Source organism: Nyctereutes procyonoides, unplaced genomic scaffold (assembly GCF_905146905.1).
Source record: "Nyctereutes procyonoides isolate TBG_1078 unplaced genomic scaffold, NYPRO_anot_genome, whole genome shotgun sequence".
Taxonomy (NCBI): Eukaryota; Metazoa; Chordata; class Mammalia; order Carnivora; family Canidae; genus Nyctereutes; species Nyctereutes procyonoides.
Genome location: NW_026575131.1, coordinates 37,022,919 through 37,043,863, shown reverse-complemented (window position 1 = coordinate 37,043,863; position 20,945 = coordinate 37,022,919). Strand labels below are relative to the sequence as shown.

The 20,945-nt window shown below is 38.0% G+C and overlaps 1 protein-coding gene across 6 annotated transcripts in view; it reads right to left on the bottom strand.

Annotated features, from left to right (window-relative positions):
* SFMBT1 (Scm like with four mbt domains 1) overlaps positions 1-20,945 on the bottom strand; it is a 119,605-nt gene that overhangs the window by 23,504 nt on the left and 75,156 nt on the right. For all 6 annotated transcript variants that reach the window (XM_055342904.1, XM_055342909.1, XM_055342905.1 and 3 more), the window contains 7 exons: positions 19,766-19,860; positions 13,767-14,007; positions 6,312-6,400; positions 3,879-4,125; positions 2,848-2,942; positions 2,253-2,354; positions 658-808 (listed from right to left, as the gene is read on the bottom strand). In XM_055342904.1, the coding sequence (XP_055198879.1) occupies positions 658-808; positions 2,253-2,354; positions 2,848-2,942; positions 3,879-4,125; positions 6,312-6,400; positions 13,767-14,007; positions 19,766-19,860 (1,020 nt within the window). The remainder of the gene's footprint in view (positions 1-657; positions 809-2,252; positions 2,355-2,847; positions 2,943-3,878; positions 4,126-6,311; positions 6,401-13,766; positions 14,008-19,765; positions 19,861-20,945) is intronic.

The window sequence follows — 20,945 nt, the reverse complement described above, 5'->3', positions numbered from 1 at the left end:
CCTCCTACCACCCAGCTCTGGTACGGAGGCCTTTTCCCATATGCCAGCTCCTAACATTCCCTGTGTACTTTACCTTCACTCCTCTGTACCCTCACGACAGACAAAGGAGAGAGCAAACTAGGAACCTGCATGAAAGCTCAGGCTGTTATGAAGATATATTTGTCAAGGTAAGAGGACAGAACATACTTAATCTTTAATAGTTTTTTAGCTTAATTTGTAATTTGCAAATATGTAAACATATGGAATCAAGGCCTTCATTTATACTCATCTTGGGACCCAAAAATGTTAAGGACAGGCTGGGGCACAAGGAGAGACAGACAGACAAAAGATCCAGGTGATGCCATCTGATAAATCCTCTTCCTTCTTTTCTTTTCTTTTTCTTTCTTTCCTTTCTTTCTTTCTTTTTAAGATTTATTTATTTTAGATAGAGAGTGAGTGAGCACAAGCAGGAGGGGCAGAGAGAGAGAGAACATCAAGCAGACTCTACACTGAACACAGAGCCTGATGTGGGGATCGATCTCACAATCCTGAGATCACAACCTGAGCCAAAACTAAGAGTTGGACGCTTAATCAACTGAGCCACCCAGGTGCCCTGATAAATCCCATTTCTTAAAAAGAAGACCCTGAGGAACAATTCAGAACAGAACAACTACCTACCAGGAGGGGGGCTGATGTGTAAACCATTCTTTAGACTCCACTGCACAGGGAAAATACCAGGACTGTCGGCATGACACACAAAACATCGTTGTGCATGATTCTCTGGTCGCAAATCATCCATTTCTACCAGAAAGTACTTCTCATCAAAAACCTGCACATACAATTGGACAACAGAGACAAATGGTTTTACATGCATGTATACACACACTTATGTGTGTCTGTCATTTCCCTGACATAGACAAACATGTTACAAAACTTCATAGCTACAGTGAGTATGAATAATAACACTAAATACTGGGCAGTCCCGGTGGCACAGCGGTTTGGCGCCGCCTGCAGCCTGGGTGTGATCCTGGAGACCCGGCATAGAGTCCTGCGTCGGGCTCCCTGCATGGAGCCTGCTTCTCCCTCTCCCTCTGCCTGTGTCTCTGCCTCTGTCTCTCTCTATGAATAAATAAAATCTTTAAAAAATAATAAAAATAAAAATAAATAACACTAAGTACTCAATAAATGTTACCTATGCATCAGGCATTGCTTTAAATGCTTTTCAAGCATTAACTTAGTTTTAATTTTCCTTACAATGCAATAAGGTTGGTACCATTCTCAACTCCACTTTGCAGATAAGGAAACTGGATTTAAAAAGAGGATAAACAAATTGCCCCATTTTACTCAGCAAGAAAGAAGCAGAACGTACATTCAAATATAAGTATTTGGGCTCCAAATAAAATTTAGTTTAGACTGAGTGAGGAGTTCACCACATTTGCATATTAGATTTTTGGATCCTAGCCTAGTTTCAAATACCAATAAGGTTTTATTAACCTGCTCTGGCTCTTTCCCTCCCCATGGCCCTTCAGACTCCGGAAAGGGCCTTCTGACCCCAATGCAGGTTCAGAATTCCTCCCTTAGAATAATCTTCTCCTAAGGCAAAACAAATTTAAATCTCAACAGGTCAGAAAATTCAGGATCCAAGTGACCACTCCCCTAGACACACTTGTCTTCTGGCTCTACTCGGTAAGTGGGCCTCTGCTCTAGTCCTAACTGATCTCTTCTCTTGTGCCTCAGTACCAGTAACAGAGTCCCTAAAGCCTGACAACCTGCCCAGCTCCTGTGGTTACTCTCAGAATGAGCCTTACTTTTGTCAGCCTTCCAAAAGACTGGAGTCTGAGTGTGGACTCCATGCTGGAAAAATCCTAGACAGATCTCATGATACAGACCATCTGCCTCCCACCCCCAACACATCCCCTCACCCACTGAGCCCTGAACCTTATAGACACTGTCACCTGCGCCCATATTTCTGAGACACTGCAGCCTGCCTGCTGGATATATCCTCTCTCTAGCTGTATACAGTGAGACCTGCCCCAAAGACCAGGCCCCACAACTCTGGCATCCAAGCTTTGATTGGCTGGGGTGACCAGGCGAATGGGCCACAGAAAACTGGACAGTATAAATACAAAATGTGCACAGAAGTCATTCTAGCCTCACAACTTAGGAGAAACATAGCTTGCATTAGCAGAGCCTGAAGACCAAAAACTCAAACCACTTTTCTAAACCAGTCACCCTGACAGGAATTCTTAGCAGAAGAGCTGCCCCCATGTTACCTTAACAACTGTAGCAGGAGAGATCCCAAAAGGAGACCAGGGGTCCACAGCTTCTAACTTCATATTTACAGAGAATGAGTGAGTGCTAATCACTTGTTTGTCCTGAAATGCAAACACCAAGAGGGAATAAAAAGATAGTATTTTCACATTAATTTTATACTCATATATAGCTGAATACTACTCTTAATTAATTAAAATAGAACTGTCCAGTTTCTGATAAATAATTTAATCCTATATTATCTTTCCTGGAAAAAATTATTCAGAAACAAAAACATAGGAAGTACTCCTACTCTCTATATTTGGCACACAAAAGCCATCTGGAGGAAAAACAAATTTATTTTATAACGAGTTAGGGCTATGGAGTTAAGAGTGGAAAAGAAAAGACTCAAATGCTGTAAGAAAATGTTGGGAGAAGACCTAGGCTACTTTTTAGAAGAAAAACAGGACACCCATTACTCCAGCCTTCCAACCTCTTTCCTCCTTCAGACATTCCAGCACTCTCACTGACCCTGGGGATTACTGTGCACCCTGCCACCCCAGGTGCCTTACTCTGCTGTGAGAAGGGAAGAACCGATCCATCACATTTGGTTTTTACCTTAAATAAGTAGGATGGCAATGGCTCTTCCTCCTCCTCTTTCACTTTGGCCAAGATCTCTTGCCACTCAGCTTCAGTTTTCAGATGCCGGATGGCTTTTGTAAAACAAGACAGGATATTTTATTTTATTTTATTTTATTTTATTTTATTTTATTTTATTTATTTATTTATTTATTTATTTATTTATTTATTTATTTATTTATTTATTTTAAGACAGGATATTTTAAATGAGGAAAATTTACACACTTTATAACTGTTCTGAAGACATCCAACACAAACAAAAAAAGTCACTTTCCATGGAGAAAAGAAAGGGCTCCAGCCCACTTACACCGTCTTCATTCACAGAGCCTGTACCTTAACTTCAGTAGTTTGCCCCTCTGTTCAGAGCCTGGGTATTAGGCCTGGTGAAAATACCCGCAGCAACGGGGCATCTGGGTGGCTCAGTCGGTGAAGGGTCTGCCTCTGGCTCAGGTCATGATCTCAAGGTCCTGGGACTGAGCCCCACATGGAGCTTCCTGCTCACTGGGAAGTCTGCTTCTAACCCTCTCCCTTTGCAGCTGCCCCTGCTCGTGCTCTCTCTCACAGATAAATAAAATCTTTATAAAAAAATTTTTTTTAAACCTGCAGCAAGATCATAAGGACTGCTGTAGGCCACAAAATCATATAACACCCAAACAAAGGCACATAGTGCAAATTGCTTTAAACAGTAACTCCAGTTTTGAGATCATTGTTATTTCTTCCAATCAACAGTTCACTTTGAACTAAGACCTATCCTATTCCTACACCTATCTAAATACTACCTAGAGAATTTTTCTTCAACTTTGGTAAGGATTCAGTATGAGTTGAGGCAGGAGTCCATAAGGTACAACAAGATGTGTGGCAAATTGCTAAATTAGCAAACCAAAAGAAACATCTCTATTATGCTTTTGTAATATGCAGAATAACACATTTTTCAGTCTCATCAACATTAATAAAAGCATAATATAACAATAATGTAACAGTTAAAAGAAAAATGTTATATTACTCTTCACCTAATGGGGGCTGCAGTTCATATCCATGTTGAGCAGCCCAACCAACGTGATGAAGAAACGGATCCAAGTAATACAACCAAAGCTCAAAACTGTCAGAACTTGCAAGTCCTTCATAACGCAGCTTCAGCCTTCCCCCAATGTTTTCTACTACAGTAACAATCCAAGTGCTTAACGAGTCACGGAAAGCTTGACATTCTAGCCTGGAGCCTGGAGCAATGAGATCTAAAGGATTCCTCCCATTGCGGAGCTGTGGGTACAAGAGGTGAAATGATTACAAGAAGTTCAGATGGCATTTTAAAAAGTCAAGTTATAAAGGATCTCAAATGCACCTTTATATTTCTACCCACTCAAAGCCATGACACTGAAAGGCCTAATCTCATACAAGTCTCCATAATATTATTTCTAGATGATATGAAAATGTTTATCTTAAAGAAAATTCTACTTATAATGCAATGAAACTATTCTAACAGACCTCTGTCTCTAAGATTATGTTGTATAGTTTAATCTAGTAAAAACTTTTAAATTATCATTACTTAGTCTGATTATGAAAGCAAATATGATCACCATTAAATGAAAAATAACAACAAAAGTCAAAATCACCTCTAAGAAAGAACCACAAAAAATACTTTCACACCCACTCTAGACCGGATTTCCTACACACAAGTCAACACATCTACCTATATCTGTCTCACACTTTTTTAAAAATGGGAGCATTGTATACTCTTTTTCAATTTGTGTTTGTCACTTAATACATCACAGCTATCTTTCTATTATAGCACATATAAATCTTTATTCTTTTATACTGTTTTTATTGATATTCTGTGTTCTAAATGGGCAGTAATTTATCCACTTATCTACTGATGGCATTTCAGTTGTTTCTGATTTTTTATTCATTTCACAATAATGTTCCTACACAGTTGTTTTGATTATGCTGATGGAATGGAAAAGGTTAGCTATCACTCTAGATACATATTAAAAGCTATATGTATAGCTATATGTATAATAAAGAAAATAAAAGGGAATGCTGATTCCAATATCATCACTTAACTATTTATTAGTCAAACTCCCATTTTTTTCCTAATAAGAATTGGTCTGCAACACTTATAGATTTATATAAATGCAAAAGAACATATGAACAAATGAAGGAACACGTTCACAGCTAAAAATCAGGATGGGAGAATCAAGGTCAATGTAGAGCTGGATACCTAGTAATTCATTTGTTCATGATTTCATTCATTCATTAAAATGTTATGGTTTGTTTAGTGTGTGCCAGACACTGGCTAAACATAATGAAATGAGTCAGAGGATAAAATAAAAAGATCAACTGGAAATTGAGTATTTACCAATCAAGTTTTAAAGGTGAATGTGAATGAATCACAGAATGAGATGTAAGAGTCAAAACCATAAAACTTAAAGAAGGAAAAAAAAGACTACATCTTTGTGACCTTGCATTAAACAAAGCCTTCTTACATAACACCAAAAGTGCAAATAACAACAAAATAGATAAGCTAAACTACATCAAAATAAACTTTTGTGCTGCATACAGTATCATTAAGAAAGTGAAAAGACAATCCACAACGTATTTGGAAATCATGTATCTGACCTGGACTTGTTATCAGAATATAAGAACTCTTACAATTCTATAATAAAAAGACAATCCATTTTAAAAATGGGCAGAGACATTTCCCCAAAGAAGATACACAAACAGCAAACAGTACAGAAAAAGATGCTCAACATCATTAGGCATTAGGAAAATGCAAATCAAAAGGAGAAACTGCTTCATATTCACTAGCATAGCTATAACCAAAAGAGAGTAACAAGTGTTGGCAAAAATGTAGAGAAATTGGAACGTTCATACATTGCATTCCACATATGCCACAAAGAATATAACTGGTATGACAGAAAGTGACAAAATATAACTTAGAAATGTCAAAACCAATAAACTGATTTCACAAAAACAAGAAATCTATACTATATTCACTAACAAGCTAAAAAGCTCCATTAATTTAAAAGGACTGCTGAATGCACATAGCGGTTAATAATTCAATAGGTCCAATGTCTTCCGAGCTACAGAAACGGGGGTCTCAAGTCACCTGGGGTGGGAGTTAAAATTCCTGAAGTAGAATCAACACCTGCTCAGCTCCAGAGCCCAAAAAAGGCCATTATCTTCCAACTTCACAAAAGAATCTGGAAAACTAGATTTTTATGTGTTAGCAACTAATTCAGAACATTTTAGGTACTAAGAAAGGCACCAGTTGGCAACCTCTGAGGAGAAGTTTAAACCTGCCAGTACCCATTGTCTATGTCTGTAATAACAATGCTTATTTGCTGTAGAGTGATAAATGAACAACCAATTTTAAGATTCCTTAGACAGGAAATACCACCGAAGATGAAAAGGGTTTTCCACCTGATTCTGCAAGCAGTAATACTCACGCCTTCTAGCAGCGGTACAGGAGGGCTACATGCTCCCATAAGGGTCTGCCGCAGAAACTCGTTCCAATCAGACACTTTATCTCTGATGCCTAGATGAGAAAATAAATGAGTCATTACTCATAATGTCAGCTACAGAACACAGAGAAACGAAACTCAACTAATACAGAGAAGTTAAACCACCAGTGAAAATGATTTAGAGATGTATTTGTACTTTTAATATCTGACTCCAACATATTAACTTCTTTCAGTGATTAAAAAAAAAATCCCCCTCTAGACAGACCTACTTCCTGATTAGTTTAATAGGAAGTGTACACAAAACAAAGAGAATACAGTAACAGGGAGTTGGGCCCAATTTATCCAAAAGTTAACTACTTTATTTTTTAGGATGGGAATCCTCAAACATATATAAAGGTAGAAAAAGGGGTATAATGACCCCCATATACCCTAGTTTCAACAACTGTCATTTCACGGTCAGTCTTTCCAGGAGTTGTTAGCAAACTACAACTTGTGGGCTAATTCTGGCCTACTGTCTATTTTTGTAATTAATAACGTTTTATTGAAACACAGTCATGCCCATTTGTTTACTCATTGTCTGTGGCTGCTTTCACACTACAAAGGTAGCAATAGGTAGCTATTAAGAGGGATCACATGGCCTGTAAAGCCTAAAATATTTACTGTTTGGCACTTTGCAGATATTTTGTCAATCCCTGATGATCTATACTCTCACACAGTCCACCTCACCCAACTACTGAATATTTAGAAGCCAATTCCTAGGGGCACTTGGGTGGCTCAGTGGTTGAGCACCTGCCTTTGGCTCAGGTCGTGATCCGGGGGTCCTGGGATTGAGTCCTGCATCAGGTTCCCCGCAGGAAGGCTGCTTCTCCCTCTGCCTATGTCTCTGCCTCTCTGTGTCTCTCATGAATAAATAAAATCAATCAATCAATAAGGTGATTTTTCTATCATCCCTTTTTTGTTTACTAACCAAAATATCTTTTAAAGAAAAATTTCACTTCTTCAACTACTTCATTACCTTGAGGTACAAAAAAAGCCAGGATATATGTTTGACTCTCTTTATCTTCCCCATATTTACTGGCCTACAAAATCATCAGTGGCTTCCCTAGCATCTTCCAAAAGAAATCAATAAGAGTTCTGTTGACAAGTCTCACTAGGAAATTAATGACTAGATCATATATGACATGTTTCAGCCTATCGCAGCTATTATTCTACTGATGCTCAAACTCTCTTGTCTTTAACCAGAAGGAATCTCTTCTGACATGACCCTAGTAAACAGTCACTGACATCTTTCTTACTTTTGGTATGAATGGTGCCCCAGGCTCAGCTTGTACCTTTCCTGCCCCAGTCCAGGAATCAGCTTCATCTCCAAGGAGCTCTAATTTATTCAAGTCAAGTGGCATTTAGAGATCATAATTAGGGTGCTGAGAGTGCTCATTTTTAAATATTCTTTATACTAAGTTTGTGTTTCTAAGGCCTTCTCAGTATCTAAAACTAAGAAATATTTTCTCTTTTTTAAGATATAAATCACATCAGGAGTTCGTACTGATACTTCCAATACAAATTCACAAAGACGTTGTTTCTACTTAACTTCATTTATACAAGTTCTATTTCCTTTTTTTCCTGCTGAAAGCCCTAGCTCTCAATTACACATTTCATTATGACTTCATCCCACAATACCCGAATAGTATTTCAAAATAACATCAACTTTGTCATCAACAATGATTACTGAAAATAGCTTACTTTTGTTGTTGCTATGTTATATGCCTATTAGGGATGTACGTTTAAATTACTGTATATGAGAGTCAATGAAATAGTTCTCTGAGTATCACTTCACAAATCTCTATATACAGTTATATTCTTATGCTGCTTTTGTTTTTGTTTTTCAGAAATTTCTTTAAAATTTAATTTTGTAGTTATATAAGACACTTACATAGTTCAAATTCAAATCTACAAAATAGGTACAATTAGAAAATCTAGCTTCTTTCCCTCCCCCTGCCCCCAATTCCATTCCCTTCCTTCCTCACAGGTAACTTTTTTTTTTTTTAATGGGAGCAAGGTTCAAATAGCATTTTTTTTTAAGATTTTATTTATTTATTCATGACACACACACACACACACACACACACACAGGCAGAGACATAGGCAGAGGGAGAAGCAGACTCCCTACAAAGAGCCTGATGTGGGACTCAATCCCAGGACCCTGCGATCATGACCCCAGCTGAAGGCAGACACTTAACCACTGAGCCAATTCAGGTGTCCCCATAGGTAACTTTTAAAATAGATTTATTTTGGGGGACGCCTGTGTGGCTCAGTGGTTGAGCGACTGCCTTTAGCTCAGGGCATGATCTCAGTGTCCTGGGATTGAGGCCTGCATTGGGCTCCCCACAGGGAGCCTGCTTCTCCCTCTGCCTGTGTCTCTGCCTCTCTCTGTGTGTCTCTATGTGTAAAATAAAAAGTTTAAAAAATAAATCTTTTTTTAAAAAATAGATTTATTTTTAAAACATGAACTTCACATATATACATTCATATGCTCTCCCTCTCCTTCATTCTATACACATTTTTCTCTTTTCATAAAACAAGATATCCTGGAGAACACTCCCTAGCTGTAGTGTTGGTCCCCATAAATGGTCCCCATTTTCTTTTACCATGCACTGCAGCTTTCATCATCATAAAGTACCCTTTTGTCTCTTATAATGCTTTTTTTTTTTAATTTTAAATTTTTTTAAATTTTTATTTATGATAGTCACACAGAGAGAGAGAGGCAGAGACACAGGCAGAGGGAGAAGCAGGCTCCATGCACCAGGAGCCTGATATGGGATTCGATCCCGGGTCTCCAGGACCGGGCCCTGGGCCAAAGGCAGGCGCCAAACCGCTGCGCCACCCAGGGATCCCCTCTTATAATGCTTTCTGATCTGAATTCTACCTTTGCGAAATACCAAGACTGACACTACTTTCTTTTCCATGTGATTTGATTTTTATGTTTTTTTGTCTATCCTTATATTTTAACCCTTTCAGAATCTCTCCATTTAGGTGGGTCTCCTGAACGTAGCACAGAAGTAGGTTTTGCTTTCTGAACCAATCTGAACTGTTCTTTTAGTTTTAATATAAGACTAACCCCATTAACATTTATTGATATTATCAAGAAGTATGGCCTCAATTCTGTCATGTTGTTAAATATTATACGTTAGTGTGTGTGTATGCACAGTCTCTCACTATGTGATCTATTTTATTTGAACATATACTTTTTCTTTTTAAAATCTATCTTTTGGTGTTTAGAAAAGTTGTGTTTTTGTTCTTCTGGTTATCTCAGTATATACTAACACCTTTATATAACACTTTAGTTCTATTTTTGGACTATTTTCCATTTCTTTGTTCTATAAACAATACTAACATTAGCCAAAACTTCGTTTTCTCCTCCTCTTCACAATCTCATTTCAGGTAATAGTCTTTTATACTCGATTAACATTTAAAAGGTAATTAGTTTAATTACTCTGCAGTAAAGCTGGTTTTTTGAAAAGGCAGTGAGTGAGCTTTATCACTATGCACATGTCCCCTCCCTCTTGCTGCCTCACATTTTTATAGTCACACTGTATCTATACCATCAGATGAGGTAGCCATTACATACTATACTGTCTCCTTTGTAATCTTCATTGAGTTCCAAGTTCTACAGCTACACCTATATTTAACGTCTCATTAACAGTTCTTATACTAATTCTCTTCATTCACTTGGTTTTTTATTTTTTATTATTTTTTTTTTCACTTGGTTTTTTAATGCTCAGTCCCCAGTGGATGTGTTAGGAAGGGCTCACAGGAACACTATTCCTGAGTCTTCACACCTTTCTGTCTGCTTATGGCCTTTATACCTGAAGTTCAGTGTGGCCAGATGCAAACCCTTGTTTCTTAACAATGTTACCCCACTATCTTTTGTCATAAAGCATTAATGTCAATTAATCTGATGACAATCTGGTTTTCCTCCCTTTTCAAGAAATTTAGACCCTTTGCCTGAATAACCGAGGGATTATATTTTTAAAGTTCAAGCATCATTAGAACACACCTTGATAGAGCTGCTCTCACTTGATTTTCCCATGTAAAAAGTGAGCCCTTTCCATATGTGTTTCAGTCCTATTTTATTTCAGTCAAGTTTTCTTGAATGAAAGTTTATAGTATTTTATTATTTTATTGTCATGGTTTTCTTCGGGGACTTTACCCTAAGTCTTTTTTCTTTCCTCCTTTCTTTTTATTTTAAAATTTTTCTTCCTTTTCATCTTCCATTTCTCTTCAGATATTATTAAATATTAAATAGATTAAAAATCTATTTAATAGATTAAATCTATTCATGGTAGATTTGTTCCTGTTTAACTTAGTCTTCCTTCCTAATATCTTTTTATTTCTAGTTCTTGCCTAACTTTTACTTTTTCTTTTTTCTTTAAGATTTTATTTATTTATTCATGAGAGACACACACACACAGAGAGAGAGAGAGGCACAGAGACACAGGCAGAGGGAGAAGCAGGCTCCATGCAGGGAGCCCGATGTGGGACTCGATCCCGGGACTCCAGGATCATTTGGGCCAAAGGCAGGCACTAAACCATTGAGCCACCCAGGGATCCCCACCTTTTTCTCTTTTCAAATATCCCTTTTCTCTTTCATTTCTGAATTTTTATGAATTTTATTTATACTTTTTCTCACTGCTTCTATCATTGTTACTACTTTCTCTTAGCTTATTTTTTAAAAATATTTTATTTATTCATGAAAGACACAGAGAAAGAGGCAGAGACATAGGCAGAGAGAGAAGCAGGCTCCCTGCAGGGAGCCCAAAATGGGACTCGATCCCAGGACTCCAGGATCATGCCCTGAGCGGAAGGCAGCTGCTCAACCGCTGAGCCACCCAGGCATCCCATCTCTTTGCTGATTTTCAAATGTTTTTATGAGACATAATGTTCATATCTCTTTTGTGGTTACATTTCTCTGGAATGATTTTATTCCATCCTTCTCTCCTTTCTCTCCCTCTTGCTCTTTTGTTATAATAACCTTATACTCCATGAAAATCATTTAAATGAAATGAATTTTCCTAGACTCCTAGGATGAAATGGTAGGCCAGTCAGAGCTTCATGTCTCTAGAGCTTCCTCTTACAATGTTTTTTCACAAAATGCTTAAAAATATGGCAGCTAGGGGCACCTGGGTGGCTCAGTCAGTTAAGCATCTGACTCTTGGTTTCAGCTCAGGTCTTAATCTCAGGGTCCTGGGATAAAGCCCCATGTCAGCCTTCATGCTCAGTTTAGGATTCTCTCTCCCTCTCCCTCTATCCCCTCCCCTGCTCTAAGTAAATAAATAAATCTTAAAAAAATAAAAAGGCTGCTAGAAGCCCACAGACTCCCAAGGACCCTAACACCTAAATCTTCATTTCAAAATACCATTTTTCACCAAAAGAAGCCAGGATTCCTTGGAGAAATGGCTGATTTCAAGGAAAAGCTTCTTGGGCTACAGCATAAGAAATTACTCAAAGAATGATGGGAACATAACAAAGTACATATTAGCCAGCTTAAAGGGGTACCCACTTCCCAATTCGAGGGCAATGTGAGCATCAAAATAAATAATGACAGTAACGGACTATAACTTACTGAGTAAAATAAGAATCACAAGTCTACACTGACAAACACACATACATATATGTATGTAAATGGGGAAAAGGAAAGCTCTTTCTATTGTAGAAAGCCTATTATGAAATGTAGACAGAAAATACCATTTGGTAATCATTAGAGTAATAACCATTTCAGACAAAAATAATCAAGTGCTAAAAATAGTGGGTTGAAGTTTGAAGAGTGATGAGATACTTACATTAACTCAAAGTATCTTCCTATAAGATACTTAGTAATTTGAAGGTATAAAAGTAATCTTATGGTGGAAAAACCTGGCATACACCCAATTAATCAAGTGATAAAAGTTAATATCACCAGTTACATGTCCTAATAATGACTGGTGCCTTAGAAGAACTGAGTCACTTCTGCACTTTTCCAATCAAAAGTGCACAATCGGAGTCTAAGGAAACATCAGACAAACCCAAAGTGTGGGACCTTCTAAGAGAATAACTGGCTTGTACTCTTCAACATCAACACTAAGAAACACAGAGTTAGGTTAAAGACACTAAAGAGACATGACAATCAAATGCAATGTGATCCAGGAAAAGAAACAAGGCATGACCAATATTACTGGGAAAATTGGCCCATAACTTTCAAAAATGTCAAAGTCATGAGAGACAAAGAAAGTCTGAGAAACTGTTCCAGATTAAAGGAATCTTATGAGACATGACAACTGGATGCAACACATGATCTGGGATTCCCTTTTACTATAAAAACATTATGGGGAGATCCCTGGGTGGCTCAGCGGTTTAGCGCCTGCCTTCAGCCCAGGGTGTGATCCTGGAGTCCCAGGATCAAGTTCTGCATCAGGCTCCCTGCATGGAGCCTGCTTCTCCGTCTGCCTGTGTCTCTGCTTCTCTTCTCTCTCTCTGTGTGTGTCTCTTATGAATAACTAAATAAAATCTTTAAATAAATAAATAAATCATTATGGGTAAAAATTAAGATATACAGGTGAAATAATAGCATTACCTCAAAGTTAATTTCCTTATTTTGTTATTTTCCGGTGTTAACCAATGTCCTGATAAGTACATTAAGGTATGAGTAAAAGGCATCATGCCTACAACGGATTCTCAAATGGTTTATTAAAAAGTCACACATGTGTTTCTGTATGAAGAGGGAAGGAGGAGAAGGAGGGATACTATAAATTTGGTAAAACATCAACATTTAGGTAAAGTTGGCAAAAAGTCTCTAAGAATTTTCTAGGCTATTTTTGCAACTTTTCTGTAAATCTGAATTCTACCAAAATAAGGAGCTGAAAGAAAACAAATAAGCTCTGATATTTTCTTAAACCTGAAGCCTTCTTTCCCTTTCTCCATCTTTATGTGATCTTCCCTCTCCTTCTGTCCTACTGTCTCTGTCCTGTTTAATTTGGATTCTATTCCCAGTAAGGCTCTTTCCTGGAAGGGAACTTCAGTAAACTCATTTTAAGAGTTCATAGGTCTCAGATCACCTAGAGGTCAAAAGAGGACAGTCAAATCAGAAGAGAACTAACAGCATAGCAATCTGGCCCAACGTACTTAAAGACAAATAGACCCACAAGTGCCAAACTCAGAGAGCCTCACAGCTTTACAGGATGATAAGCAACTCATGTTCCCTAAGAGTATCGTAAAAACCCAAGGCTTTATGAAGCCCAAAAAATAATTTTCAAAGAGAGGGAAATGTGCATTACTCCTTATAGATATTTTCATTCAAAATGCTAACCCCAGAAAGTTAGAAAAACCTATTTGATGGCAAAATTGAAAACCTCAAGGTTGTGGACACAGCAGTACCACATCATGTCTCAACAGCAAGTATCTTATTACCTTCTGGGGCTTCAAGAGTCTTCTTATTCTGCTCACACCACCCAATGGGGTAAAGGTCAGCCTTCCTGATGTCACACCAGAAGTCGGCCCTCCGGTCCTCGCCATAGCCATCATAGCGAAGGAGCAGCAACTGCTCACAGGTGGTGATGATGGTGGCAACCCAGTAGGTTTCAGGGTCTGTTTTCACAGCCACTTCCAGTTTCATCCCAGGAGCAAATCCATTTTGCAAACGTGTGTCCACCTGAACAGGGAAATGTTACTAACCACCAGAAAAGTATCTCAAATGAGTATTTTCTTTAGCCAAAATTCTTTTTTAAGACTTACAATGCTGAGGCACTAAATGAAATAAAACTTTCTCAAGGGAAACCTGAGAAACTCCAATTCTAACTCACAGCAGTGATCCAAAAAAAACAGGGAACAGCCAAAGGAATTTTAATAGAACTCAGTATTTTCACCAAAGCAGCCTACTATGATTATAGAAAATGCTTTCTCTTAAGCACATAAATCACTAAATGTTCACCATTTTAATAGCCTTCAACACATTATGTTTTCAAGAGCAATTTCTACATCCTTCAAAAAAATTCATAAAGCTAGAAAAGGGTAAGGACAAAAGAAGCTATGATGATAATGAATTAGTATAGTATGTACTATATGTAGGGAGCCACACCTCCCAGTTTCCCTGAAACAGTCTATGTTTACTATCCTTGAATAAAAATAATGCCTTGTTTCTCTCTCAAACGGTCCTAACTCAGATGATACATTTTATGACCACAAAGCCAAAGGTGAGAAATTCTGGAACTACTTCAGTGAATGCTAAGATTAAATACACACACACACACACACACACACACACACACACACACACACAGTGGGAAATGAGAACCATGTTTCTCACTGTGGCAGAGAAGACCAGAGTGAACCTTGCGGTGCTGAACTGGAATCAGTGGTGTCAGAATGAGGTCACAATGACTGATAGAAAAATAGTAGAAATGTGGACGTACATGTGTGTTAATACATTTCCTAGCTCTGTGAATTGACAGGGACTATAAGTAATGATACTTATCAGCAATAAGCAAACTTAGTGTATAAATCTTGATTTATAAATGCCATCCTCCAACGAAAAAAGAACATGGGCTCCATGGAGAAATAAGTGATCCCAATTCTAGGGTAGGGAAAACAGTAAGTGCATGGAATATCTTATGATATTAGAAAGTAAGAAAATGCTCCAAAAATCATGGGGGCGATTGGAAGGGAGACGGGAGATGACTAGAAAGATCCCCAATGGTCACATTAGGGACAATTTGAGCAATAAAATAGTAAGACTAATGGATTATAACCCATAGATTTAAACAATATCCATGAGTCCATACTGTAAAAAATAAATAACAAAGGAGAGATGGATATATATATTAGAGAGGGGGCAAGAGAGAGGCAGAAGGAGAGGGAGAGGAAGAGGATCTTAAGCAGGCTCCACACCTGCATGGAGCCCAACGTGGGGCTCAATCTCACAACTCACAAATCCTGAGATCATGATCTGAGCTGAAATCAAGAGTTGGCTCAACCGACTGAGCCACCCAGGTGCCCCTGTAAATATAATAGATTTTTTATGCTACCTTGTAATTAATAATTTTGCTAAAGTTAGTCATTAACTTTGCATCTGTAAATTATTTTATTCCTCTATAAATGACATTTTTTCTTTTCTTCCTAGTCCTTATACATTTTAATTGTTTTTCTTAGCTTATTATATTAGCCAGAACCTCTAATATCAAATAGAAGTCATGTTAAGCAACATTTTTATCTTGTTACATATTTAAAAGAAAGTATGCATCATAGTACTATTAATAAAGTTTGGGATCCCTGGGTGGCACAGCGGTTTGGCGCCTGCCTTTGGCCCAGGGCGCGATCCTGGAGACCCGGGATCAAATCCCACATCGGGCTCCTGGTGCATGGAGCCTGCTTCTCCCTCTGCCTATGTCTCTGCCTCTCTCTCTCTCTCTGTGACTAACATAAATTAAGAAAAAAAATTTAATAAAGTTTGATGTAGACTTTTTGTAAAAAAGTCTATCCTTGGGATCCCTGGGTGGCGCAGCGGTTTGGCGCCTGCCTTTGGCCCAGGGCGCGATCCTGCAGACCCGGGATCAAATCCCACGTTGGGCTTCCGCTGCATGGAGCCTGCTTCTCCCTCTGCCTGTGTCTCTGCCTCTCTCTCTCTCTCTCTCTCTCTCTCTCTCTGCATGTGACTATCATAAATAAATAAAATTTAAAAAAAGAAAAAAACTTTAAAAAAAAAAAGTCTATCCTTTAGCAAATTAAAGAAATTCCCATCTATAGTTTACTGAGAGTTTTTCTATCACGAGTGGGTATGGAATTTTACCAAACATTTTTCTCTATATATGGAGTTGATAATGTGATTTTTTTCCTTTATTCTGCTACTGTGATGAATTATGCTTTTTAAATATATCTTCCTCACTTTCTTTTCTCCTGAGATTCCAATTACACAAGCATTAGACTTATTTATTTATTTTTAAATATTTTACTTATTTATTCATGAGAGACACAGAGAAAGAGGAAAAGACATAGGCAAAGAGAGAAGCAGGCTCCTTGTGGGGAGCCTGATGCAGGACTCAATCCCAGGGTCCGGGATCACACCCTGAGCCTAAGGCAGATGCTCAACCACTGAATCACTCAGGTGTCCCTCCACTTGATTCTTTCTAATAGTGATTGTCACTACTGAAATTCCTTTTCTATTCACACAGGTTGTCCACCTATTCTACTAGAGCCTTTAACCTACTACTCATAGTTATTTAAAATTGTCAGTCTGATAGTTTCAATACCTGGGCCTTATGAGTCTGGTTCTGTTAAGTGCTTTGTCTCTTGACAGTTTGCTGTTTTTCTGTTGCTTCTTCATGTGTCTCATAATTTTTGGTTAAAAGCCAGATATCCTGTATAGAATAATCAAGACTGAGGCAAAGAGGGGCACCTGGGTGGCTCAGTTGGTTAAGCATCTGCCTTCAGCTCAGGTCATGGTCCTGGGATTGAGCCCCAGGTCAAGCTCTCTGTTTAGCGGGGGAACCCGCTTCTCCCTCTCCCTCTGCCTACGGCTCCCCCTGTTTGCGCACTCTCTCTCAAATAAATAAATAAAATCTTTTAAAAAACAGATTGAGGCAAATAGGATTTATGCCTGGAAATGGGCATATTTCTTTTTTGGCCTTAAGTTTGAGGGAGAAAGTCAAGTCAATGTAGTTAGGAGTGGAACTGGATTTGGGTTTTGTTGTTGTTTATTCACAGTATACCAGAGGCTCCAAAATATATATTAGCATTTTCTATTTAAGATAATTTTCTTAAAAAAAAAAAGATAATTTTCTATTTAAGACTCATTTGCCAAAGTGCTTTTTTCCTCAATATTTACTGCTCACAGAAGACTGAGGTCTTCTCTTTGTGACTGCATCTCAGAGATCACTCTCTCCACACTCTTGCCTCTCTCCTACAAATAGACCTCTGTTACCCAGCATTTCCTAACTTGGTGGTTGAGGATAAGCAGAAGGACATTCTCTGAGATTCAGCCTCAGTCTCAGTCAAGTTCTGTGTCCTGAGTCTTAGGAGTGGGAACTTCTCAGTGATCTTACCCCTCACCCAACTGTAGAGGACCTCCAATGCTCCAATACATATTTCTACCCTTCTCTCAGGGACAGAAGGCTTTTATTTCTTCTGTTATAGCTCCAGTCTGCAGTGGATCTTGACCTGCACCCTGGGGTTAACAGAGTTTTGCATCCCTTCCCCTAGCAGCTTAAAGCTTTTGTTCTAGAAGACCCAGGTAAAGCGTAGTGCCTTTTCCAAAGCTGGTGCTATTTTCTCCATAAGATACATACCATAAGGAAAATTGTTTTACTATCTTAGACCTGTCCTCTTTGCAAATGTGGTTTTACCTCTTATTTCTTCTTTAGCCCTCTCTTCCCTCCCTCCTTTATTCCAAATTGGGTTCTATACAACTCTTGCCAGTAGCCTGCACATCCACCTCCATTTTCCTGGAGATCTGAGTACTACCAATATTGCCCGTGATCAGCTATCCACCAACACCCCTTCTCAGCATCTTCCTATAGTAGTGCCTGATTTTCACTGTATTTGGCAGCCCTTCACCATATACTGATTCAAGCTTACAAATATTTTCTACATTTGATGATGAGAGAGTATACATCTACTTTTCATTCTCCTTGTTGTCTTGTCATTCAAAGAGGTGGAATCTATCTCTTTAAAATGATGTCTTTTTATTTATTGATTTATTTTTTATTATTTTTTTTTAATGATGTCTTTTTAGATCTAGAGTTTTAATCAGAAAATTCGTCCTCTATTTTCATTTTGGTATAAACAAGCTTGTATAAATACATATTAGATTAGTAATAACATTAAAAAAAGAATTCAAAGATATTACATGATCACAAAGAGACTATGTTAAAAAATACTGAAAACGATTATAAAAGATTAGTCAATACAATATAAAATGAAATTCTTACTTAAAATACATAATTCTCACCACTTCAATTTAACAAAGACATAAGTGAACTAAAAATTAGAAAGGACAACTATTATGACTGAGTTTTTATAAAACAAACTGAAAATAGCATGACTCTTCAGCTTATAAAAACACCTATAAGAATATGGTTCAGGGCAGCCCGGGTGGCTCAGCGGTTTAGCACCACCTTTAGCCCAGGGCCTGATCCTGGAGACCCAGGATGGAGTCCCACATCAGGCTCCGTGCATGGAGCCTGCTTCTCCCTCTGCCTGTGTCTCTCTGTCTCTCTCTCGCTGTATCTCTCATGAATCAATAAATCATAAAAAAAAAAAAGAATATGGTTCAACTTCACAAAATCAAACAATTCTAAGTGAGCATTTGTGCCTTCCCAAATCCTAGAACTATGCCCTGTTGAACACTGCTTTGGGACTGAAATGTGTCTCCCCAAAATTCCTATTTCAAATCCTAACTCCCAATGTGATTGTATTTGAAGATAGCATCTTTATGGAGGTAGTAAAGGATAAATGAGCCCCTAAGAGTGGAGCCCTGATCCAGTAAGATTAGTGTGCTTATAAGAAGAGACACCAGAGAGCATGTTCTCTCACTCTCTGCCATGTGAGGACACAATGAGGAGGCAAAACAGGAAGAGAGGCCTCACCAGAACCTAACCATAATGGCAACCTGATCTCAGACTTCTAGTCTCCAAAACTGTGAGAAAACAAATTTCTGTTGTTTAAGTCTCCCAGTCTATGGTATTTCATTATGGCAGCCTGAAAAGACTAAGACAAACATGAAATCAATAGAATCAATAACTCTGTGTCTTAAGAGGGAATGTAAGTGAACAGGTTAAAAAACAAGGTCTGAATTGGGAGTATTTTCTTATGTTCTACTGGCATTACACAGGGCAAATAAGTTGTCAAAGGCTGAAGAATTAAACTGGGCTATTAGAGCATAAAACTATGCTGCACTGGCCACTAATATGATCCACTGTATGGATCCATTGCTTGTGTTTCTGCTCAACATGTTACTGAAATTCCTTTCAATGTGCAAACCAATGGTCATAAAACAAAGTGCAAGAAAATAAACCACTTTCTTCAATTAATGAGGGTTTTTCTTGACAAAAATAAGGAGCATTCATGACTTCTCAAAAAGACAAGTCCTGCATTGAGTGGCAGAAAATACACAAAACCAAAAAGGATTTTAAAATATGTCTAGGGGCATCTGGCTGGCTTAGTCAGTAGGGCATGCAACTCTTGATCTCAGGACTGTAAATTCAGGCCCCAAGTTGAGTGTAGAGATTACTTAAAAATAATATTAAAAGAAATAAAATACATCCAGTTTTCTTAATGAGGGTGGCAGCAGGAAGGAAACGGAAAAAGCACTCAAATCATTTCAAGTGCCCCAACTTAAAATAACTCTAAATTCTCTGATGGTACAGTGAGTCAAAGGAATAGGATATAGTTAGTAAAACAAATAGTTACTGGCTTACATGTTTAAAAGATCCATAGGGAACTGCAGTGGATCCTGTCTCTTCTAGATAATCTTCCCAGCTTAATTCCACTTCTTCCACACCAGATCCAGCATCTAGAATTAATATCAAAACAAAAGGAAACAGATGAGCCCCAATTAAAAAAAAAAATTAAGGTATAAAAACATAAACTTAGTAGCCCTAACTTATATAATTTACTTCACAAGTTAATTGATTTTACACACAAAATAATCATGTGTTCTTTTTAAATGGCAGGATCCTTTACTATATTGAGTATCAATGAATCCCAACAACACAGAAGTGTGACATGCTGTCTCCTGCTGGAATCCGTCAGGAATTCACCCAAATGGGATTCTGTAAAGCTGGTGAGAGTGTAACTATTATAATCACTTTGCACTACAATTTGGTATCTACTGCTAACTATTTAAGATACTTAATAGGCATTTCAGACTTAAATTTTCAACCTGACTCTTCCTTAGTACTCTCCAAGTAAGTAAAAGACATCACCAGCCTATATTTTGGCTCAATCCAAAAATGTGGGGTTATCCTTGTTTTCTAACTTTTCTTTCACATCTTGCATCAAAACCACTAGAAAATTCTGTAGGTACTATACCTTTAAAATATATCTCAAATCTAACCACTTTCTACCATTTCTATTACTCTCTCTAATCCAAGACCTAACTACTATATCTTTCACCTTTTAATCCCAATTATAATAAAATCTAAACTCTTTGGAATTGCAAAGGCCCAACATGGTCTGACCTCTGGCTACCTTCCCTGCCACCTCATCCCCAACCAGCCCCTTCTTTGTTCCCTGCACTCAAGTGACCCTGGGATTCTTACTATTCTCTAATCATGTTCTTTCCTCAAAGCCTCCTCTGCATTTATTTTCTTAGCTCAAAGACTCATTCCCTAGTGTCATTCCCAGCTTCATTTCATTCAAGCTTCTCCTCAAACGTCTTCTCTCCAGAAAAGCCTTCAATCAGTACTTATCTAAAGCAGAAACCCGAGACTCCGCTTTCATTATCTTAAAGACATTCAGTCCTACTCGATAGTATGCCATACATCGTTTTATCCTCCCCATTAGAAAGTAAACTCTATCAAGGCAGGACTTTGTTTTGGTCACTACTATAACTGTCACAGAAGACACAATAAATTTTTGTTGAGTGGGCAAAGACTC